Source organism: Gallus gallus, chromosome 3 (assembly GCF_016699485.2).
Source record: "Gallus gallus isolate bGalGal1 chromosome 3, bGalGal1.mat.broiler.GRCg7b, whole genome shotgun sequence".
NCBI classification, from domain to species: Eukaryota; Metazoa; Chordata; class Aves; order Galliformes; family Phasianidae; genus Gallus; species Gallus gallus.
This window is the reverse complement of record NC_052534.1, coordinates 51,465,363-51,490,151: the sequence shown is the minus strand read 5'-3', so window position 1 is coordinate 51,490,151 and position 24,789 is coordinate 51,465,363. Positions and strand designations below refer to the sequence as shown.

Sequence of the window (24,789 nt, the reverse complement as noted above, 5' to 3'; positions counted from 1 at the left end):
ACAGAATTGAGTAAGCTGCAACACTCACACAATGCCAATGTCATGAGGAAATACAGTGCTCAAGGATAGACACTTGTGAGGTGGGACACCACCTTGAGCAGTCAAGCATAGTCTTACAGCTATAAGTCTTCTGGAAAAAGTGAAGGCAAAGCTAGAAACTCAACTATGTCATGCAGAGGGGTGTCACCAGACTTCCCTTATGAACATCATCTAAGTAATCTACTTCCATTGTACCTGAATTGTACCTGTACATATAGAGATGCATATGTACATACGGATAAACATTCTATGCTACATACGTTGTTCTGCAAAACTGTCCAAAAGACACTGAAAACAAGTAAGCTTTATGAATGGATTCTTGTTCTTTGCTGAGAACTACCACCAGCCATCTATCTATTCCACTTATGGAGACATCCATTTCTGTATTTTAAGTATGATATTTCTGACTCCTAGTAATTCCAGTTTTGATTCAAAAAGGAAAGCATTCATTTCAGCTGGTAAAGATTTCAGATTCTTCAGGGTTCAATGCTTTTTCTTCACTTTCAAAGTAGCAAGTACAGTAAAACCAACAGCCTGTTATTTTGCTTTGCTGTATCAATCAAACAAGCCTGTTGAATGCCTTTCACTCATGTATTTCCTCTCAGCATCAGCTGGAAATAAGGTTTCTACTACATATTTACAAAAGTTGTATTATCCGTCTCTCATTGGAGAGAACAGCCCCATAAAGCAAAGGGGCATGTAAAGTCAAGTCTCTTCCAAAATGAGTTGCACTGGAATTTGCCTAACTGTGAGAAGATAATGTTTTTGCTTTTTCTTTACTAGTCAAAGATGACTTTTCTACAGCTCCTTTGCTGGGCAGTTTCCTCCTGACTAGTGTGATATATTTGAGCAGTAGGAGTTTCTCTTCACCACAGTACAGCAATGATCATACCTACCCTTTTATAAATGTCCTCACTGTGAGTGAGACAAAAGCCCTGTGAGGCAGGAAATTAGTAATCATCCTCATTTAAAGCTGAAAAACTTACTGCAGAAAGAGATGACAGCTTCAATTCAAGGCAAGTAGGAGTAAGCTTACATGCTAATACACACATTCATAGAAATTTATTTTCTCCTATTCTCCTATTTCTAGGAGTCTTCCTCAAGAGCCAGAAGCAAACATCAGCTGAAAAATCACTTGCAGCATCCCTAACAGAATCCTTTTTACTTCAGTGTAGTACAAGTTACACCAGTATATTGCAGGAGACTTTCAATGGCTGTTCCAGCAAACCTGGTAGTGTGGACTACCAGAGATACTCAGAAAGAGTGAAAGATAGAAAGTATACAGACTATTGCTTTATAATAACTCTTTCAAACAAGTTTTATCAAATGTTATCTAGCACGGTAAGTGTGATGACTTCAAGATTACTTTAAAACATATGCAGAATACATTAAGAAAACGACATTTATTCTGGAATAGATTTTAAAACATCCTTTTGTTTAATACCTGTACACAGGCCTCACAACTAATGCTAAGCAAGTTGCATGCAATCAAATACCTTCTTGTTAAACATGCTGGTTTCAGGCAAATTAACACACAGAGCTCTCCAAGTTGTTCAAAAACCAACGTCTATACTTCACCACAGTATTCACAGCCACGACTTTTACATTCAGGAAAAAAGATAAAAAAAACCTCATAAGTACGGAAAAACCAGAAACGCAAAAAAAGAATGGATTGTAAAGAAATGTTTAACAGGTAAGAATAAATAGATCTGTCGTGGAACAATATTTTAAATATTCATTGAAAAAAACTTGCTGAACTCCTTTAATTCTTGGAAACTCTGCCCCAGTTAAACTAGAGGACTGAATTATTCAAGGCTATTGGATACATTCGCTTACCTGCTCTGTCTCAACAAAGTTAGACACATGTCCATCATCATTGACCCCTCGAATGTGAAACCGAGCACCAGCTCGCTCACAGCTGATCCGAGAGATAAGACAGGCTTTTGCCTTCTTGTGGGAAGCATAAACAGTGCGAATGTCTACTACGCCACAGATCACTTTCAGCAACCAGTCAGCGCAGTTCACCTGGTAGTGTTTGAAGGGAACATGCAGTAGTTGGTTCCTGCAAAGTTCAACAACATACATAAATGTTACCCAATAAAGTAAGGCAGGCATAGATCCCATCGCACAATGGTTACTAATTTAAGCAATTTATATTTTGTGACCCCTTCTCTGTTGCAGTTTCACCTTATCTAAAATGAGGAAATATCAAGAGGAAATCCTTGTATACCGATACACTAAAAAAAGCATCTCAAATTCTAATAGTACAGCTACTGTCACATATACTCTGCCCCTCTTGCTTATAAATTCAGGTGCAAATGTTGCCTCTTCTAGTTCAAGAAATACATAAATACTGAGCAGTCTTTTTCTTAAATTACAGTGCTGCTAAACTAATTACTTTTTGAACAGTGCTGCCTAGACCTTAACAAACACTACAGGATGAAGGTCCGCTTTAAAACTCATCAAGATTTTCAGGAAAACTCCAAGCAGAAACTGAACCTATAAGTCAATGGAGATGCTGCAGAAAGTGCTATTAAAATTTAGAAGAATGGCTGTTTTAATCTTCAATTTATTTTAAGAGCAACAACTCAAGAAACCTATCATGCCTGGTTAACAGCGATTCTAGTCTCTTTTATTGTGACCTTTTCCTCATTCCATTTTTTAAAATGTGACTTTCACCAAAGATGAAGGCAGAGAAAATCCCTCACGTGATCATTTATTGCTCCACAGCAGATTTCTTCAAGTTATTACACCTACAGAAAAACCCTAAAGAATTATACTTCTGGAGTACAACATCTCTCTCAAAAGGTGCAAATCAATCTTACATTTTCAAACTAATATGTAACTGAAAAAGCAACTCTAAAACAATTTGGGGTATCCCTTCCACCCTCTTTTCCTAGCTCTACTCAAAGAGGAAGTTTGAGCGAGGGCTCAGGCAAATTCCAGTACTTTTTGTTGTTGTTGCAGTTCAACTAAGAGATGAGTTGCACTGCTTATAATTAAACTTGTCTGATGCTTTTTTATTTTAACATTTCCCATATTACATAAATGCTTCAAGATAAATTTTCTTTGGAGCATCTTTTTGTGCTAAATGTGATGTTGTCATCATTCATCCCTGTTCTACAGTGGAACTCCTTCATGGGATACCACTGGATTAGCCAGAAACAGCAAAGAATATTCTGAAGAAAGGTTCAAACACTTATTTTCCAAGATCTTCAAAAGATGATACAGGTAAAAAGTGTTACTTTAAAAGTTGCTTATTTTATTTATTTTTAACTACGAGATACTGCCACCTTCAGAGTTTCTACACTGGAACATATTTGTATCATGTATCAGACTTGACATGCTTGGAGAGCTTTTTGAGCTTTTTTGATTTTGCATCATTAGCAAAGTCGAAAGCAAAATATCTCCCTTCTGAGTGAAAATAGCAACTCTAAACCCTATCATTTGAAATAAAATCATAGCTAGAAAGACTATTCAGTCTGAATGAACCGTTCTGTCATGTTTATCACCCATTATAAATTGTTTTGCCTATTTTATATTCACCTACTTTAGGCCACAAGACGTATTGAGGCCACAACCTCATTTATCTCCAGTTCAACTATGTTCCCTACGTATCTTTCTGTTTAAAACAAAACAAAAACCAAATCATAAACCAATACTGCCAGAACTTTCAAAGAAAGTCTGTCTTCACAGTAAACCCACCCAGCTGATATAAAACCCAGCACTTATGTTTTCCTTTCCACTCAACAAGAAATACTTTTACTTTGCTTTATAGGCACAATAAGAATTGCAGAGCAGTGGATCACTGGAGTCTCCTTCTGTGCAACATTTACACTGAGCTGCAAACATATTAATATTGATGTTTTCAACACAAAAACTAGGGCACTTCATTGAAGGATTAAACTACAGTCTCTAAACTCATACATTTTTAAGACATATAAGATGTCAGAACAGATGATGTAATTTATGAAAAGTTCAAGTGGAGGTTACTGTCAGACAACTTTTAAAGCAAATGATTACTGCAGGGGAAACTATTCATAACTTGTAGAGAAGAATTTCTGTAGTGCGAACAATAAACCTTTATTTGTGTTGTGTTTTTAAGACATTTCCAGTTATTAGAATTGCATTTCACTATCAGATTAATTTTAATTAAATGAAAGTTACTTTCTTGACCCTGCTTTACAGTGAATTCACTAAGGCTACAGGTCATGTAAAAGGATGTGACAGTGAAAGGTGGCACATCTGGAACACACGCATTCCTTTCTCACTGAGGATGTTTGACCTGTAACATACAGATGGGGCTGACAGAAGACTTGGGTACAAACATGCAGTACTAACCAGAAGAACGAGTTACCAGATTCATAGTGGTTATCACCCTGCTTCTGAGCTCGCACAGTCAGGTCAAAGTTTGAGCCTGCATTAGGCCAGGAGAAATAGAACATCCCAGAGTTCAGTATTTTCCTCAAGGCAGTTACACGTTCCTCTTCCTTTGTTTCTTCCTGGAGAGGACAGAAATCTGTTGCAGTAATTTTGTAAACTTCAGCGTCCAGGATTTTTCCCACCGACGTACAGCCCGTCACCAGGACCAGAAAGTGCAGCCGAGCGTTACCTAGAAGGCGATAGTTACACAAGGGTTACAGGAGGACACAGCTATTTCATTTCCTTCTGTCATGTGTAATGCTGACTGGGCTCCAGCAGAGGACAGCATCTTTGCTTCAGGAAAGAAAAGCAAACCACAAGCACATCATCCATGTCCATTTGCAATTCCGAGTTCCTTTCGACTGCAGGTAAGTGAGTAAAACTGCATAATAATGCACAATATTTATACATATCCACCCTCTTCTGTACCAGATTATGTTTCCTAATCTTAGTTCATCAAGTGCAATGAGCTATCTGCCATGTCACTAGTCAAAAACAAATCTTGTCCCCTGGAGAACATACATTTTACACTCAATTTGATCCAAGGAAAGACAGAACACTGGTCATTTGTGAGATTAAGGACATTCTTTGCTGCAGGTTTTCCAAACAAAAAATCAGAATTTTAAAGTTATTGAGCCTACAAAGGTTTCTGCTGAAGTTGGCTGTGTTCAACTGTTCAGAAAAATCCTGTAATACCAGTTCTCAAGATTTACTTCTTTTGGGTCATAAAACTGAGTATACACTGTTAGATGACAACCTCAAACATTGTTAGAAACTATTCTATCTCTCACAGTTGTGAAGGAGAGGATGAGACCATGAAGCATGAACTCAAGGGCCCCAAAACTCATGGATAGATTTTGAAGCTTGAGAACAGCACCACAATCAGATCTTAAGTACACAGAATAATTTCAGCCTCTCTAAAACGTTCACCCTCTCTAAAATGATAAAGAAATTAAGCAGCAGCAGAACAGTTGTTCTGAAAATGCTGGTTCTGCCCAGAAGAAACTGTTTGATTCACTTAAATTGGCCTCTTACAGAGGCAATGTCATCCTACCAAATCAGGCCAGTAAGAAAAGGTAGAAGTAAGCCAAGATTCATTGCACTGCTAAAGAAGAAAACACAGCTGACCTGTCAATGGCCTGTCACTGAGCCCTATTTAGCTAAGGGTTCAGTGACAATCTGGTGCAGCAAGGTTTCAAACAGCAAAAATAAACACTTCAGAATCATAGAATTGCTCAGGTTGGAAAAGACCTTAAAGATTGAGTCCAACCACGACCTAACCATACTACCCTAAATTTAACAACCCTCTGCTAAATCATATCCCTGAGCACCACATCCAAACAGTTTTTAAACACATCCAGGGATGGTGACTCAACCACCTCCCCTGGGGAGCCTATTCCAATGCTTAACAACCCTTTCTCTGAAGAAGTGTTTCCTGATATCCAACCTAAACTTACCCTGTCACAACTTAAGGCCATTTGCCCTCGTCCTCTCACCCATCACCAGTGAGAAGAGACCAACCCTGCTCTCACTGCAATCATCTTTCAGATATTGGAAGAGAGCAATGAGGTCTCCCCTCAGCCTCCTTTTCCCCAGACTAAACAGCCCCAGTTCCTTCAGTCTCTCTTTGTAGGGAATATTGTCCAAGCCCTTCACAAGCCTTGTTGCCCTTCTTTGGACCTGCTCCAGCACCTCCATGTCTTTTCTGTATTGAGGTGCCCAAAACTGAACACAGTACTCGAGGTGAGGCCTCACCAACGCTGAGTACATGGGCAGGATTCCTTCCCTAGTCCTGCTCACCACACCATTCCTGATCCAAGCCAGGATGCCATTGACCTTCTTGGCCACCTGGGCACACTGCTGGCTCACATTCAGCCAACTGTCCATCAGTGCACCAAGGTCTCCTTCTGCCAGGCAGCTTTCCAGCCACTCTTTCCAAAGTCTGTAGAGTTGCCTGGGGTTGTGACCAAAATGCAGGATTCAACCAACTTTTCAGGACCTCTACCCAATTCTCCACAGTGGCCCAGCATTCAGAAATGCAGACAAGCTCCCTTGCAACAACTAGCTTGTTCCTGAAATGTCAGCAGAGCCCTTGCTTCCAGATCACTAGTAAGCCACAAAAACTGGAGTTGGGGCTGATTTTCAGCAGGGCTACCGTATTTGTGTAGGCACAGGAGACTGAGATGGCAGGACAAGGTGGGAGATAGGATTTTATTTATTCTGCTGTGTTCTGCTGACTTCAATATTGCATAAAGGCCAGCGTAGGTGGTATTTATTAAAAACAAACAAACAACTGTTCATCACATTTCTTTCTGTAACAAGGGTATGCTGTGTTCTCCTTCTTGAGTGTTCTAAAGCACGTTTTCTGTACTTTTCTAGACAACGCGGTAGTGGAGGATTACAAGTACTTATAGCTTGATAGTTTATTCCTTCTTTGCACATGAATGTGCATAATTATAGAAGATTAAGAGTAGAAGGTGACATCAGTTATCACCATGGTAGTTCATACCCAACTAAATTCTGCTTTGCAACCTCCAGAAGAAATAAGGGGTCAGCTCTCTTGCAGGAAAGCTGATAGCTTCTGTGACTTTGGTAAAATCCTGCAACACTAATCAACTCAGAGTAAACTCAATTCATGACAATTTGAAAGCAATGCATAGAAACACTATTAATATATGCCTTACTATCAGTCAGCTTCAGAGATAGAAAATCGTTAGTGACAGGCTCAGAGAGCTGGCTGGCTCGGATGCTGAGACAAGCACTGCCACAGTCTTCAGCAACCTCTCCCAGAGTGCTGGGGGCACTCTGCACTGTCTGGGTGAGGAAGATCCTTGCCTGATGTTGCCCGATGGGTGTGCCGCTCTTGGCTCACTGCAATATCCTAATGACGGTGCTCACGCCTGTGCCCTGCCCTATCCTCATCCACAGTGCTGGTATAGCCACAGGGTCCTGAGCAGCAAGAGGACTCTGAGCAACCCCTCACATTCCTAAAGCCTCACGTAGCAAAATTAACGCTACCAAAAGATTATACAGCTATTCACCTTTTAATTATGTCTCCATTAAAATCTAAGAAATTATTCACCACTAAACTATGCAGCTATACACAGCAAAACACACCTTTCCCCATGTTTCCCTCATTGACAGGAATATCAGTTTCTGTTTGGGAATCTCTTCTTCCAATCCCAAATCTTTTTGCTCGCATTGTCTCGACCCCACATTTCTCTCTTTGATCCAGGCTGCTTATGATTCTAAATAAACTGATAACTATATTGATCAAGCTTGTGATGAAAACGATATCTCTGCTACCTCCACTTGATCTTTTAGTTAGGCATTTTCTCAGCTTGAAAATGCCAATTCAAAGGAAAAACTATAAGTGTTACATCTCCAAATAGTACCTCATATGGCAGAAACCTAACATTACCAGCCACAGGACAAATACATCTGCTTGTTTGTCAGTCACTGACTTAACCACTTAACGTGGAAACATGTACCAAGCACAACCCTACCTAAACACACTTAAATTTACTGGTAGAAATTGCTTTGATTGCTTCCTCCGGGACAGATGCTGCTGTTACTGGTACACGTAACTTTTATAAAGAGCAAAATTTAAATTGACTTTCTCCATTTCTAAGACTTGCAGATGTCCTTTGGTAACCGTTTGTTCGGTGGAAGGAAAATAACATTTTTAACTGACAAGAATTTACCCAGAGATTCTTTTAGTTCCTACACAATTCATTGTTATTATCCAGCAATTCCTACAAAAGAATGTGAGAAGCTGCATTCCTGGCTTCCTAAACCCTCCCCCACAGAAAATCTCCTGCTCTCAACACAACTTAGAATTTCTGACAGTACAGGCATTTGTGAGGCCACAGCATGAGAAAGAGAGGATTTTTTTTGTAACGAAATTGTTTTTGCTGAGCTAACTATGAAAATACCACAATGCTAATGAAATTGAGAAAGCTGAAACACAGACATTCCTTAAAACAGCCATAACTACTTAATTAACTCCTGAAGCTTTAACTTTTCAAAACCACAGCTCACTACCATTTCCACTGCTGTAGTTATAGTAGAAATATTGTTACTTTTCAAGTTTGCAGTGAAGCTGTTCCTATGCAAATAGCATTTAAAGTATCACGCTGGACCAGTCACCACAAAAATATATCATACAGTCCAGTCAAATCCACCTGGCAGCAGCATTATGAAGCACATTATGGGGCTACTGCCTTTGAAATGAGCTAAACAGTATTCAGAGTATTTATATTTGTTCTGATCAAAACAGCTATAGCTAAATGGATTTAGGAAAAAACAAAAAACAAAAACAAGCAACACATGAAGCCAAGAAATGAGCAGTCATGCCTAAACCAAAGCTATGCCATCTCTAGAGCTCCTTGCACATCTGGAGTAGGAGACCAAACTCCAGTCTCATTTCTTAAAACAGCTGTTATCACAAAAAAATAAGTAACTAATAGAGATACAATGGGAGGAAAATCACACTAATTTGTCCTTGATGTCAACATGCCCTGCAGTAACAGAAAGCATGCTGCATTCAGCTGGCATCTGCAAAGTGAATGATAAATGGGACCAGCACTAAGGCTGACTACAAGCATCACAGAAAACAGAAATCTTCTTTCCTGTGGTGTGATCAGGGCTCCAGGTCTGGCACTCACCCTCCACCCTGTATCAACAGCCACATCAGCTGCTGGGCCCTCACAACAAGAAAGTCCTTTCTTTACTTCTTTCTTTTATCTTCTAAACTTTTACAAGCAATTTAATGTACAATCCTGTTTTGTATTGGCCTTTCTAAACTTTAGACACAGCTGCTCTCAATGGCTTGAGAGCAGCCATAAGGAGAAGGATTTGGAGGCGTCAGTTGAAGAAAAATTCAACATGAGCCAGCAATGTGCACTTGCAGCCCAGAACGCCAACTGTATCTTGGGTTGTGTCAATAGAGGTGGGACCAGCAGGTTGAGGGAGGTGATTCTGTCCCTCTACTCTGCACTCATGAGACCCCATGTCGAGCTATGTGTCCAGCCAACACAAGAAGAACATGAAGCTGTTGAGAGGGTCCAGAGGAGGGCCACAAAGATAAACAGAGGACTGGAGCACCTCCCCTGTGAGGGAAGTAGGGGGCTGGGGCTGGGGCTGTTCAGCATGGGGAAGAGAAGACTCCAGGGGGACCTTACAGTGGCCTTCCAGTACCTGGAGTGGGCATAAATGAAAGCTGTGGAGGAACTTTTTAAAAGGGCAGGTAGCAACAAGACGAGGGGAAATGGCTTTAAATTGGAAGAGGGTAGATTTAGACCAGATATTAGGAAGAAAATCTTTACTGTGAGGGTGGTGAAACACTGGGACAGGTTGCCCAGAGCGGCTGTGGCTCCCCCTCCCTGGAAGCATTCAAAGTCCAGGCTGCGTGGGGATCTGAGCAACCTGGTCTAGAGGGAGGTGTCCCGGCCTACAGCAAGGGGTTTGGAACTAGATGACCTTAAAGGTCCCTTCCAACCCAAACCATTCTATGAAAGTGATTTAAGAACATTATGAACTGCAATAGAATATCACAAATCTAGAAATATCTAATTACCTCACAGTTTTTTTTTATCTGAATAAACTTTTGAGTGAAAAGTGAAGTGCTTCTTCCGAGATCGTTATTTTGCCCCATTACAGCTATAAATCATCACAATAGTCTGTAAAGAGCCCTTTAGAAGAAATGTTAGAAATGCACTGTTCCCAGCAATATGTGCTGAATGCCCTATTTATTAAGTTGTACGAGAGAGAAAAAGGAGAAAAGAACTTTTTGGCAGAGAAACAAGACAAAAATAACTTCTGTCCTTATCTGTTTTTTGAAAGTTCTTGTGAAGCCAACTACTTTAATGGAATTTCAGCAAGCCTGCCGCAGGAAATGTGGTTCTGGTACGTCACACCTATAATGAGCTGCAGTTTCTGTATTTAACCTGTCTACTTGACTCACGACAATTGTTTCCCCTCTATTTTGCGGGATGACTTCAGAGCTTCCTGTTAGGAGATACAGTTTAAAGAAGGCAATATTCAATTCTGACTTTGTCCTTTTAACTTGAATATTCCACATAAAACTGCCTTTTAAAAATGAATTCAGTCCAGTTTTTGATCACTCTTCGTTCCAATATTCATGCTATTTCCTTATATTCCCTCAGCATGTTCCATTTCCACAGCATTTTATCTTCTCACATATCTCTACTTCACTTTATAGTCCACCAAAAAAAAAAGTCAAAGGTATTATTGCCTCTCATCTTTCTTCAAAATTAGCAGTAGCGTGCAGCAGATGATCTGATTCTAAGCAACTAGCTGAAAATCTCCAATGAAATCTATACCAGAATCACAGAAAGAAATAAAGTTATTCAAATGACATTTTTAGCCCCAAAGATGTTCTTTCTCTCTCTTTTAAACACAATTATATATTAGGAAATGTACTTAGTTGACCCCTTTGCCTTTGAAAAGTCTTCCTTTAGGCTGCCAAACACACTGTATGTACAAGCATAAGAGTATATAGAGACAAATCATGTCAGAGTGCCTCCCCCTAAATACAGCAGCAGTAATAAACTAAGAAATCTACATGACGATGTTGTCAGAATACTACCTTCTACATGCACCCTCCTTCCTGACATCACAACGTCTAAACCAAACACTGCAAAGCCAGCTCTTAACACATTGCTGAAAACGTATTTGCTGCAGCAAGATCTTTCTGGCAGCAAAATCTTGGACGAGATACAGCTCAGAAACACTGTACAATTCATTCTGCTGCCATCCATGTCACAAAAGCAAGCAGAAGAACTTAGTGAGTCATGTTAACAGACAGAAGCACATAGAAGCGAATGTTATCACTGATGGGAAACATTAACTTTGTGAGTCAGCTTCACATATTTCATCTTCTTTTTTGTGAAAAGCATGATCTACTCTGGCGGGCATACAATGTGATTTGTTTGGATTCCTAAGTAACGATATTTACAGATCAATTAAAGTGCTCAGAGACATCTTTCCATGTCTTGAAAGAGTTTTCCCTTCTGCTCTACAAATATACTCTTTTAATATTCCAGTGAAATGTACTTTTAAAAATATTTTCAGTTAATTTATTATGATCTGCACAAAAAAATAAATAAGAATATATATGTATCTAGTGATACTCCTGATCACTGATGGGCAGTGAGGAGGTGGCCAATTATGCTCTTGTTTGCAGCTGCTAGAAAACATTACATATAAAAAAAGCAAAAATAATATATTATTTTATAATATATTGCATGCCTTTCTACTGATAATCTTTTATGTAAGCAAAAGCTAAAGGGATGAAGGCATATTTACATATAAAATGGAGAATATGAGACTGAAAAAAATGGGCTACCTTTTTACTGGTGAAATAGCAGGCAGGCAACCATCTTTGCTTTTTAAAACATGCTTAGCAGCAGACAATGTTTGCTTACCTTTGCTTACCATCACAGCATGACCCTCCTGACTTTTCACTCAATCACAATTAGGAGTTGGACTCCAGTAGGAACCTTTTTTAATCCAATTACCAATACAATTTTTAACAGTGCTTTCCAAAGGAAATCCTGTACCAGTACTTGTAATTTAGCACTAGAACAAGACAAAGGTGTAGTGATAGAGCATAGAGAGGGAAAACCTCACACTTTACAAGCACTGAAGCAGGTATTCAAGAAACAAGGACACACAGAATACAGAAGTAAAGAGGAGAAAATAAGGTTGAGTATATTTTATACCCCATCCGAAACTATTCACTTTTTAATATGAAGGCTAAAACCAGATATAAAAATTTCCATCATGTACAAGAAACTCATCTGTAACCTGAAGAGCTCGACCGCATTCCTTTACTATTACAACAGGTTTAATTAGACTCCTATGAAGAAAAACTGGTCCAAGTGCCAAGAAAAAACAATCACAAGCCCTCCATTTTTAATTGCATTAACAAATTGATATAAATCTCTATAGAAATGCATAATTAACTCCACAAGAAACACAACAAACAAGAAGTCCGCATTCATTTAAGGAGACTAGACGGACCTAGAGTTTTAAATGCTGACACATCAATCTCTCAGATTGCAGCCACCTCTTTAGATCAATCCCACATCACATTCCTTGAGCCATAAAAAGGCAAGTGAACTACACTTTATGTACTGATTTAAGTAAGGCAGTGCTCACGCCACCACTGTCTTTGGCAGATTCCTTGATCAAGCACCAAGTTATATGGAAATCAATCCTGTCATCCCCTCAAGTCAAAAGTAAGGCTCACGTTAAGACCACCGTGAGAACAAAGCTTATGCTGTATTCCTTAATGAGTACAGATAAGGTTGGAACTGTACAATGCTTTAATATCATTAAGCTTTTGTTTTAATGCATCCTATTCATCAGTAGGTTTTAAGTCTGCTGTGCAAAGTACTGTTACCTTCAAATCAGTGATTGAAGTCCTCTTCCTAAAACATGCTATTTACATTAAAATTCCTGTGGGCAGCATAACAGCAAGTCCTGTGCTAAATCAAGATTCCCAAACTGTACCAAAATGGAAAGTAGTGATAATAAATATTCCTTGCAATACTAGCTGAAATTAAAAGGCCTGCTTCTGCAAATCTTTATCCATAAGAATTTTCCAATTAAAGGCAATCAGGCATTATAGAAAGAACAGAGAATCTGTAGGATTGCAGTCTCAAATAGCCATGATTTTTTTATGGTTTAAATATGAACGCTCAAAAAATAAAAAAAAATAAGTGAGAAAGCAGAATTTGCCTTGAACAAATGTGGCAGGAAAAAAAAAAATAAGAAAGATGGTTATCATCAGGGAGCTAAAACAGACAAAACAAAAGCAAAAAAAAAAAAGCAATCCAAAATTCTTGGACTATCACTTAACAGTATGCTTTTGGAACAGCATAAAAAAGAAGCAGATCTTTTCCAGACTATAGATAACAGACTGCAATTAGCTTTCACATGCTAAGTGGACAACTTGAGCCCCATTTGGCACTACAGCACGCCACAGTTGTCTGGACATTTTTATAATCTCAATCATACAGATGGCCACTTACCAGTTTTAAGCTGAAGCTCTCCTAAGCAGCCATAAGCATCCATGAGTTTTTCATACTGTCCTTTAATTGCATCCTTTTCTTCTGGAGCTGAGAAGCAAAATGAAAGACAGCAAACCTTACTTTTTGGTTCTTAACAGATTTTAGCATTGCTATAGTCTACAGCAATCCGCCCCTGTTGATCTCATTCAGAAAGCAAAACCACACAGATAGCATTAAAACCTTGTAAGAGCACAGCCAACAAAAGGAGATGGGACAAACTGCACAGCCTTTCCACACACCATCCTAAAAAAAAAAAAAAAAAAAGGGAGCACTCTGCCCTTCTAGAAAATGCGATCATTGGTAATTCTCAAATTCTACAGTGGAGATGTGGCATGTTAGCAGATGCCACATCAGTTTCAGAATACACAAAGGAATGTATAAGCACATTTGAACTTCACACTGCTCTGAACTAAGAGCAAAAAAACCCCAAACACAACTGTCTGGCCATAAGCTAAAATACAATTATTATTATTATTATTTTTAACGTACATAAAGAGATGGATTCTGTTTCCAGATTCTGGAAGCCTAATTTCTAACAGAATTGGATTTTTTTTTATACAAGATAACATAATTCAATGCAGACACGCATCAGATGTTGATTTCAAGAGAAACTGAGTTCATACCTTAATAGAGTAAGAATTAGCTGTTTAAAAACAAATCAATAAGAGAATTGGATGCTGTTGCTAGGTTTGTGTGTTTCTGTATTAATTGACCCCAATGGGCACAAGCATTAAGCCAGAACATGGGCACACACGTCCCTGCTACCTTAATGCAAAAATAAATTATCTCCTGAACCAGCAGGTATGTATTTCTTAATGAGGAGCAAACTTAGCCTCGTGGACGAGTAAAACAGTGACCCTCAAATGCCCATCTACTTCTTGACCAGAGACAAACAGAAACAGGGCACTTTGAAAAGAACCTAAAACTTTCTGGCCTAACAAGGACAAACTGAGCTGCCTACAATGGATGACAGAAGGGAAAGAAACAGATATTTCTTTATAAACCTGAAGCGGCAAGGAGCTCAGAGAGAAGCATGGAAAATAAGTGTCCATCTCTGACATTCTGAAGCGGCAGAAAGGACACTTTCACTTGCACAATTCCTGTAAATGTCTCAGAAGAGACAACCCATCCAAAGGAAAATAAAAAACATTTGTCTCAGTTTTAGCATCTGTCACAAATAAGGAAGAATTGTTAACTTTTTTCTTAATTCTATTTTTGCCACCAGACTTTCACAATGCTTCTATTCTGCTTTCTTATGAACACTCAGTGAATCACGAGAAAACAGTAAAATGTTGATACCACAAACACCAATGAAATAAAACCTAAGCAACAGTAACTGTAGCTCCCCTTCAGATATTGAAAGGTAGCTACCAGATCACCTCAGAGCCTTCCCTTCTCCAGACTGAACAGCCCCAGCTCTTGCTAAACAGCTTTAGGCCTTCCTTATGTATGAAATAAGAGAAAAAGAGTTTAAAAAAATTGATGTCTCCCTTCACATCATCTGTAGTACCTAGGAAAAAGCAGCAACAACACACTGATACCTTTCTCTTAAATTTCTTCTCTGCCTTTGAACTTTATTTTTGTTTCCTTTATAAGAAGAAAGGGAAACACAAAGTTCTTGCTCCAAATATTCCGCCTTTGGTAAGAAACGGGGAATGACAGAAATAAGGAGAAATTTTTATCTCTGTCTGAGGCAGGACCTTAAAACTTGCAGGCAAGGCACAAGCTGGAAGCATTTTAGTGACGTCTTGAATGCACGGTGATACCCTTCAAGATAAAATTGCAAGTTGGAAAGCTAGCCATTAATGCATCTGGTAAATGTGTGATCTAAAAGGATGGAATTTATCTCAGAGCAGAATAAGCGGCACAAAACTAACGGTGAGAGGCACCTGACTCTAGCAGATACAGAAGCCACCAAAGCTCCCTAGGCGATGACAGCAGCCATCAGCTCCTGGCACGGGACATCTCCACGTGCACAGAGCTGGGCTTTGCAAACAGTGGTAGGGGAACACCCCTGCTTCTGTTCAGACCATAAGACTGAACATTTGCCAGCACGACAGCAGCAGCCAGGGTATGAGACCCAAAGGAGCCACCTAAAATCGAGGAGCACCTCCAACACAAAGCCGCAGGAGGCCGCTGGGCTGTGCTGCCTCTCTTTCTTGCTGGATAACAACTTCCCAAAAACTTCTATCAGACAGCAGATTCTGATACTTATCCTAGAAGACGTTTCGATTCATAAAACCAAAGCAGGGACAAAATGCTTCTTCCCTGACCAGCTCCACGCACTCTGGATAAAGCTCACTCCTCAGGCCAAGAAGAAACAAACCCAGCCAACATATCTTGTGCCATATGAGCACATAAGCTGGGAAGCCAGAGTATTTTAGTGTGTGGAGACCAAATTTTTGTGAGGAAAAGCACCTATCTGTTACAGATATTGCAGGCTTCCATCCCATTATGCTCCCTGGTGCTATATCCTGAGACAATGCCATGCTGCTTGGGATAGGGACCTGCTGTAAAAAAAGTGATACAACAAAAGGATGACCCAAGTGTGACTTTACAAGGACACTGCAGAGGGTCTGAGTCAGTTTCATATCTTATTACTAGAACTAATTATTTATAAATCTTCAACGTTTCTTATTGACATCGCATCACCAAACCTGGTCTTAAGACTATTGGCTAGCAATGTGAAGACAAGAGCCAGGATTGGAAAGCAAGCAACTAGAAAAAGAACACAGAAACCAATGTGCTACTGGATAAAGAGCAGAGCTAAAGGGAAAAACTACTACAGAATTCTAAAGTACTGTTGATGTATAGGGAGAACATAAAACGCACAGAACAAGATTGAATAATATTGTAAATTCTGTCTTAGTAGAAACATTTGACACCCAGATATGTCCAAACTCATAGCACTTTCCTAATCAGTAACATAGAATCATAGAATGGCCTGGGTTGAAAAGGATCTCAGTGATCATCCAGTTTCAGCCCCCCTGCCATGGTCAGGGTTGCCAACCACTAGACCAGGCTGCCCAGAGCCACACTGACAATCACGACTGTGCTTTATGCTTCAAGTTTGCAGTGTTGGAGTTTTTACTATGTAAGGGCTTTCTCAAAGCTAAGTGCTGTCTACTTGAAAATCTAGGATGAAGAATGGACACTTAACTACATTCTGCTCACAAGTAAAATCCTTTCTTTTTCAAGAAAGAAAGGTGGAAAATACATGTATATAGAGAGTTAACAAAAGGAGGTGCTACAGAAGCTGATGATATTCACCATGAAGTTGTGTTACTGGGGGAACAAGCTGACTTTTCCAAACACACAGTGCGTTTGTTTGGTGTTTAACAATGGCTTCAGGTAGCAGAGAGTACACCTAGTAATTACCAAACTCCTCTAAAGCTTCCCACTAGTATTTTTTAGCAATCTTTCCTTCCACTAAACATATAATTGAGTACCCACCCTTCTGCACTAATTACAACTGCATTGTGTGTTTGGAAGAGCTTTATAGAATTGCACACTGCATGCATTCCTCAAGATTTTTAATACTATTTAAAAGCTTCTGATGTATATAATATGTAAGGTTAGCACGTTAGCTGAAATTTTTAACTCTTGTGAAACAAGAAGGGCACAATAATTCAACAAAATCAAATTATAATCAATTCAACCAGAAGTGAGCTGTTCCAAAGCATAAAATATTTCAGAGCCGAGCAAAAAAGACATACACCTACTATCCAAGTGTGACTTCCTGCTTACAAAAGCTGCACATTTGATGTAATGTCAAGCAGGAACTGGCCTGGCGCATGCAGCTTCCTTCATTCAAGCGGTGACCCCCAGACTTCAGCAGGAACCACCACGGCTGCCAGCCCTGTGGTGCCCAGAAAGCCCAGTGACTGCAGGAAGGCACCTCAGTCCAAGGTCCAACATCAAGGGCAGGCACAGCAACACCTTCAACTTTTAGGTAAAATGATCGAAAGAGGTCTTCAAGAAGAAGGTCAAGGACCAGGTTACGGATTCTGGCTCTCCTCTTCAGTCTGATTCTGGAAGTATTTAGATACCTGCTTAGCAGCTACAGAAATACTTCAGAATATACAAGTACATATTTGCAGAGCTGTTGGATTGATGTGATGGGGGCTTTATTTGTGCTTCTTCTAGCATTCTGGTGAAAGAGGTGTGAATTTTTACAAGAAAGAGCAAATCTATAATTAAACAAATTTCATATACAAAAAATGTGATACAAAAATACATACACTAGCATCTTAACATAGAAATACATCCAGCATCTGGTGTTATGAGTGAAGGTAAATGACATGCTTACAACTCCCGTTTTTTCTCAGACAAACCTAAAGCACTTGGTTGTACTGTCATTTACATTCATAACCTCCTGTTGCTAAAAACTTCCCGTTCACATCCAGTTCAAGCTACACAGACATTACGCAAGTCAGGCTGTATCCTCTAACACAACACACGTCATGCAATACAAGGTTGGGAGAAGGTCAGAGTTCCAGTTAACAGAATCTGGATACTCAAAATTTTAAGCAATATATTCACCAACTTTCTTCTATAGAAAAGTGTTTTTTTCTGCTTGAAAACACGACAAAGTGGCACTTTGGAGAAGTTCATCCACCAGCTCTCTATATAACTGGAATCATTCTTTTCCAGTACGGAGTTCACTCACAGCCAAGGAATGGACTCAGAAGACCACTAGGTTTGTACCAGACACTCCTGTGGTCTGCAGGCAGCCAAGAACGTAAAGGAGAAGTTCCCAAGTCATTTCCCTGGAGCTTGACCATTATCTTTATGTGGTTACTGTTATATATCATATATAGTCACACAGAGACACTGACAGCTCAACCAACATAAGCAACGCTTCTCTCAGACTCCTTCCACTACAAAAAGTTTGCATGAATCCACAGATAGGAGAAGTTTGAACACCATTAAACTGCAGAAAAATGTATGAAACACTGTATTTTAAAAAATAAGTAAGCTTTAGGAATACAAATACAATAAGGAGAGGAAGTACATTAATAACAAGGCATATGAGTAAAACAAGTCATGCTGTTGGGCTCACTGTTTTTGATAACGAGTAGCATACAGTAGTACATGCACAGCATGTTTGCACAATTACTCGTGCTTGATTGCCATAGCCTCAATCCATGACGTATTTGTAGACAGAATTACAAATCCAATGGCAAATGGAGAATGGGCACACAGTAGCATCTGGCCTCACATCCCTCCCACTGCCAGGCTCTGCCCCAGCTTCACCTATACCTGAAGCTGCTGAGGAGGCACAGAGCTGCTCCACCACCTAATTATGCCCATCTGCCTCCAGTACAGGTTCACCTCCCAGATCTCTGAGTGACAGTCTGGAGAAAAAACCTCCAGACCCATTTGCAAAACATGCACTTTATCAGCTCTGAATTTTGGTATTTTCAAAAGACCATGGCCAGTTAGGCTCCATTCTGATGGCAGTTGTAACATCTTCTAATAGTTGTAACATCTTCTAATAGAATTAAAGCACTTAAAAAAATTTTTAACTGTGTGTCCTTCAGACCTGCCCTTGCAAAAATACATTTTTGTGATGAATTATAGAAGCTCAGCATTCCTATTGACATCATTTCATTTCTAAAATAAGGTTAGAAAACTATATCTGCAGCTCTATGGCTTTAGTATGCAGCTCACTTCACCCATAAAGTGTTAAAACTACTGAGTTAAAAGTAGCGACAGCACTTTCTGTCTACATTCCTGCTCATGTAAGCAAAGGCTTCTGAAGCAGTGACAGTTTTTCCTGTAACTCTCTTCCACGGCAGAAGCTAATTACTGATGTTCTAGTTCAGTGACCTCCTGGAGAAATTCTTTCATGCTGTTAAACTCAAAGCAGAGAGTTTTACCCTCCACCCTACAGTGACATCATGAGAAAAGGAAGGAAAAAACTACTTTTAAAGAAAGTACTGTTTGAATTTCTGGTAGAACAGAAAATTGTGCGACTCCTACATTGCTTCACTGCACAGAAGGAGTTGGGGTAGGACAACTAGTTTTCCCACTGTGATTCTTGATTCCTTGGCCTTTACAAAAGTCTCAAGTTAGGCTTCAGTTACAGCCTGAATGTGGTTATTTTATGAATTCTTGGCTTCTCAGACAGTTGAAAATCCTCATAATACTTTCCCACTACTGAAATTGAACATGCAAATACTTTTAAGTATTAAAACTCTGAATTTTGAAATACATCGTCATCACAACCTTTACAATACATCAAGAGAGGAAAGAAGTATCTCATCTCCCATGAGATTGTATAAAAGTTTTGGTTTATATATTTGAAAGGGTTGATTCTGAGTTTGGCAGAGTTTCAGGGGCTCTACAGATACTGCGCTCATACACGCATGCATTTTCCAGATTTTTTCTTATAACATTTCTTCCTCTAGGACAATTCTCAGCCCGTTTTGCTACTTGAACTGGAAAGCAGGAAAGAAAGTGACTTAACCTCTTCTAGTAAAAATTCAGGTGCCATGCCTGCTTAAGAGCAAACTAAACATTTGGTAATTAAGAAAAAAAAAATAGTAACAGACAATGACTATAATTTGTTTCCAGGCCTTCACTGTCCATCCACAATTACACCTTTCTACAGTCGTATCAGGTTAAGGCTGCTACTACAAAACTGCATGAACAACTTAAAATATTTGTACAACTTACACATTTGTTTTTATTTAGAGCATGGAAGCCTGCAAAAGGCATAATCACATTACTTCCTCATCACCACGGGCATGCAATTCTTTACATCTTCATTTCAGAAATGGAAAATCAAAGTAGCCCAAAAACACGAACCTAGGGCTAGTGTGTATCTGAAATGTTTTGCAGCCAGTAACAACTTGAGGGCAATGAAAACAAAACTGACCTTGTCTCTGTTAATATCTTAACCATGGAGTTTCCTCTTCACAGTTCTTGTTAATCTACCATCACAATACCTGCCGCTGATTTTCCCTCCTTCTCTGGTCCTTTCCTTCATAAATAGAAGAAAGGAACTAAACTGGCTCAACTGGATAAACTACCTTTTCCTCTAACATAGGAACAGAACCGGGCAGGAAGAGAAACTAAATTAATTAAAATGGCAAATCTATTAACACAAAGTAGGCTGGATGCCAAAGTGATGCGTGAATGATCACAGTTATCTTCAGAAGTGACCTTCCAAAGGCATGGGAAGCCAGCTTTTACAGCAGCCACCACGGAACTGCAGAATTGCAGGGGTTGGAAGGGACCTCAAGAGATCATAGAGCCCAACCCCCCTGCTAAAGCAAAACAACACACATTTTAGAAGAGACCGTATAAATTCTTTAATCACTTCCACATTTCTACTTACAGGTATTCAGATGGAGGACAGCAACACTGTGAGAGAAAAGTCTGTTTTAAGTTGATGATTCCTTAGGTTAGTGAGACTGTAAATAACTTTCTCAATGACTGGTTCTACAAAGGCCTGGGGTCGCTGGTTGAACACTGGTCACTCAGTTCTACTCACGCACATTGGCTTTAGACAGTGGAGTTGCTCTGGGTTTGGATCGGAATAACAGAAGCCATATCAAAATTCACTGATGTCAACAGACAGTTTTGCTGTTGATACAGTTTTGGACCACGGAGGGTGAGCACGATGCTGGTCTGTACCACCAGACCTGTCATTTTGACAGCTCACTGAAAACTGACCAAAACCACACAGAATATTTTTTCTGCACATTCACGCCCACTGTTACCAACAAATATAACAAGGAACAGAACTCTCAAAGTATCACACAATATAAAATCCCAGTAACACAACACAGTGTATGTTGTGGCAGCAACAAAGCTTTATCAGGACAAGTTGAAATGTTTCCACTTTCAGAACCCTTCTCGTGAAAATCACCTGTCTACTGTAGACCCGGTTGGCCTTCTTCACTCATAAAAAGCCCTAGTACCTGACAACCAAACACTTTAGCCTGGAAGCCTTGCCACAGTGTATCACGGAAGGTCTAATCCAGCTTCCTGTTGCTCTCCTCGACAGGCCATTGTAACCAGCACCGTGCAAAGCACTGCATACACACACATTTTGCCACAAAGTTCACAGTTCAGCTCTCTCCCTTTCCCCCTGGATGCATTCCACGCCACAACAGGGGCACAACTGCCGGAGCAGGTGAGAACCGGCCGCAATTAACAACAATCTATCACGTTCCCCTAGATAATTTTTTGCACCTTACCATCCCTAATCACCTAGTTTTCCCACGAGTGTCCCAACGCCACCCACTGCGCTGCCACAACACGCGATGAGGCGACCCCGACAGCACTGGTGGTCGCCACCGCCCTGCCTGACAGTCAGCCTGACGCTGCACCGAGCACCAGGTGCACCCATAACCGTGCACGGCAGGCAACGGGAAGCTCTCTTTGCAGGACGTCAATCTCACGCAAGTCATCCACGCCAAACTCTGCTGTGACCTGCCGGTCCGTAAACTGCACGTCTGATCTGTCGGCCGGCGCTGATGCAGCCGGAGAGAAACTTCGGGCACCGAGTCCCATCCCGTCGGCGGGACCCTCCTCTGGAGCTCTCTCCGCCCCGGTGGCCGCGAGGAGGCTACAGGCACCCGGAGCACGGAGGAGGCTGGGGGGGGCACGGCCCGGGCTGGCGCTGAGGGAGCAGCCGGCCACCTCCCGCGCACGGCGGGGTCCCCGCAGACCGCCCAGCCCCGCGCCTCCCGGCCGCTTCCGCGCACCCACGGGTGCCCCGCGAACGCCGCGCGCTGCCCCCGCCCTGACTTACTGAGCGCCGCCATGGTGCCGGCCTCCAGCAGCAGGCAGTCCTGGCGGCCCCGCGCCTCCAGCAGCGCGCTCGGCCCCGGCTCCTGCTTCCACAGCAGCCGCAGCCCTTTGCTCAGAGCCATGGCGGGCGCCGCGGGTCTCCGACGGAGCTGGCGGTCCGCGGCTGGGCAGCGCCCTTCCCCTCACTCCGTTTCTCTTCCCACCCACGCTCCCTCGTAAACTTTCCAGAGTCAACTTTGTCCCTTCGGCTCCTCCTCCTCCTCCGGGCCAGGTGTGCTCCACCAGCCCTGCCCGCGGCGGAGGGGAGGAGCAGCGACACCCACCGCCTCGCCACGGCCGCACGGCGGGGCGGTAAGCGAGGCGGGCTCCGGCTGCTGCCCCGCTCCTCCGGCCGGGCCTGCCCTGCCCCGCGGCGGTGGGCTGAGTCCTGCCCACGCCGTCAGGGAGCAGAGACAGTTTGGAGCGATTTCTAGCAGAAATCCTATTTACACACGAATGAAACGAGCGCGATGGGTTCGCAGCTCTCTCAAAGTCCGGAGGGTGTAAGAAGGGGTGTGAGTTAATCATACTCGCTTCTAAAGAGCAAAGAGATACCTTTCTTACAGCTGTCTTATGCAAAAAGCACACTGAGAAGCATCTTAAATCTTTCTCGTCTCTCACCGTGGCTTCTTTTCACAGAGAAAATGTAGAGAAAAGTGCTTTCTTGAAGTGAAACGCTGGAAACACCACTTAAACAATCAGAGCTGCCTACAGACAGCTGTGTCACAGGGCTGCAGGTAGTTGCCGTGGATCGTTCATTTGTGTGTTTTAGAATAATAATAATAAAAAAAAATAGATAAAAGATGACCTTTTTAACCTGTTTCTTTTGCCTTTGAGGAATGATTCCTCGTCATCATCTGTGAACTCCATTATGACAGTAAGCCATCACTTGGGGGATGCTGCTATGCTGCTCTGTTGCCCATGCTTGTAATTCATGAGCAGTTTTTGGCAGTAGCCTTTTTCACAACAAGGCATTCTAATTTTGATGAAGGTGATGGCGATAACACACCAGTTTTTTTTTGTTTGTTTGTTTGTTTGTTTTTGCAGAGCAGAGTTGAGAATTTCTCTGCTTCTAGCACTGTCCTGCACTAGAAGAGCTGGCATTTGTCTTCCCAAGGAACCACAAGATGTTCCAAGCCTTGATGATTCCAGGAGAGCAAACCATTAAGGTTGGAAAAGACCTCTCAGACCACCAAGTTCAACTGTTGACCCATCCCCACCACTCCCATTAACCACATCCCTCAGTGCCACATCCACACTGCTTTTTAACACCTCCAGGGATGGTGACTCCACCATCTCTCTGGGCAGCCTATGCCAATGCCTCATCTCTCTTTCTGAGAAGATACTTTTCCTAACATCCAACCTGAGCCTCCCTTGGCAAAGTGGCTGAACACCTGCCTGCTGATGGGAAGCAGCAAACAAATTCCTTGTTGTGCATTGTTTGTGTAGTCTTATCTCAGCCCATGTGTTCCTATGCTTGCTCCTTTCTCACTGGCCCCATCCCACCTGGGGTGAGTGAGCAGCTGGGTGGTGCTGGGCTGCTGCCTGTATTAAACAACTACAACATAAAATTTACTGTTATAAATAAATAAATATAGTCAGAGGAGACCCCACAGCCTCTGGGGGCCTGTGCCAGTGCTCCATCACCTGCGCAGCACAGAAATGCTGCCTGCTGCTCAGAGAGTACCTCCTGTGCTTCTTGTGCCCGTTGCCTCTGGGCACCACTGCAAAGGGCCAGCCTTCACATTTGCACCCACCCATTTGGGTGTTTGTACACACTGGTGAAATTCCCCTGAGTCTTCTCTTCTTCAGCTGAACAGATACAGCTCTCTCAGCTTCTCCCCATAGGGAAAGCTGCACCGTCCCTTGGTAATCTTAGTAACAAGGCAACATAAGACTGAGAAAGCAACTGTCAGAGAATGACAGAGTGCTGAATAAAGCCATGCAATTTACCATCCTCCCTCACACAGAACGATACTAACAGGTAAGAGCCTTGCCTGATGTACAAGGTGGACATGCAAACACTTTCTTTGCCTTATTTTATGGCAGATAAAGTATTTTCATTTAACCCAAACTACCATTCAATACACAAAAATCAGTTTTTAAGGGAAAATATTGAATTTGATGGCTCACCTTCTAGGTAACTTCTGGAGTTGATCTGTCTTTTGATGTGAAGCAATTGTATGTGTCTGACAAGGGAAGTGATTAAATCCTGAGCTGAGGATTCCCCCAGGTGAAACCATTCTCTTCTCCAGAGCAGCTGTTTTCACCCAGGCCATCCACCCTCATGAACTCCTCAGCATTTCTTTTGTGTGGGTTTTTTTTTAATTTTATTTTTTATTTCATCCTCCTTTCTCAGTGAACTTTTATTTCCTGTTCTTCCAGCTCCTTTTGCATTTCCTGTATTTACAGGAGAAGGAAAGAA

General features: G+C 41.3%; 1 protein-coding gene across 2 annotated transcripts in view; it reads right to left on the bottom strand.

Annotated features, from left to right (window-relative positions):
* The window catches only part of SYNJ2 (synaptojanin 2), a 63,801-nt gene extending 41,244 nt beyond the window's left edge, over positions 1 to 22,557 (bottom strand). The window contains exons 1-4 of one of the 2 annotated variants that reach the window (XM_003640916.6): positions 22,327 to 22,557; positions 13,521 to 13,607; positions 4,381 to 4,651; positions 1,876 to 2,101 (exon numbers count right to left, since the gene is read on the bottom strand). In XM_003640916.6, the coding sequence (XP_003640964.2) occupies positions 1,876 to 2,101; positions 4,381 to 4,651; positions 13,521 to 13,607; positions 22,327 to 22,447 (705 nt within the window). In that variant the 5' untranslated portion in view covers positions 22,448 to 22,557. Of the gene's footprint in view, positions 1 to 1,875; positions 2,102 to 4,380; positions 4,652 to 13,520; positions 13,608 to 22,326 lie in introns of those variants that run through there. The other variant, XM_015284215.2, reaches the window with a different exon arrangement.
* Between the last annotated feature and the right edge of the window lie 2,232 nt (positions 22,558 to 24,789).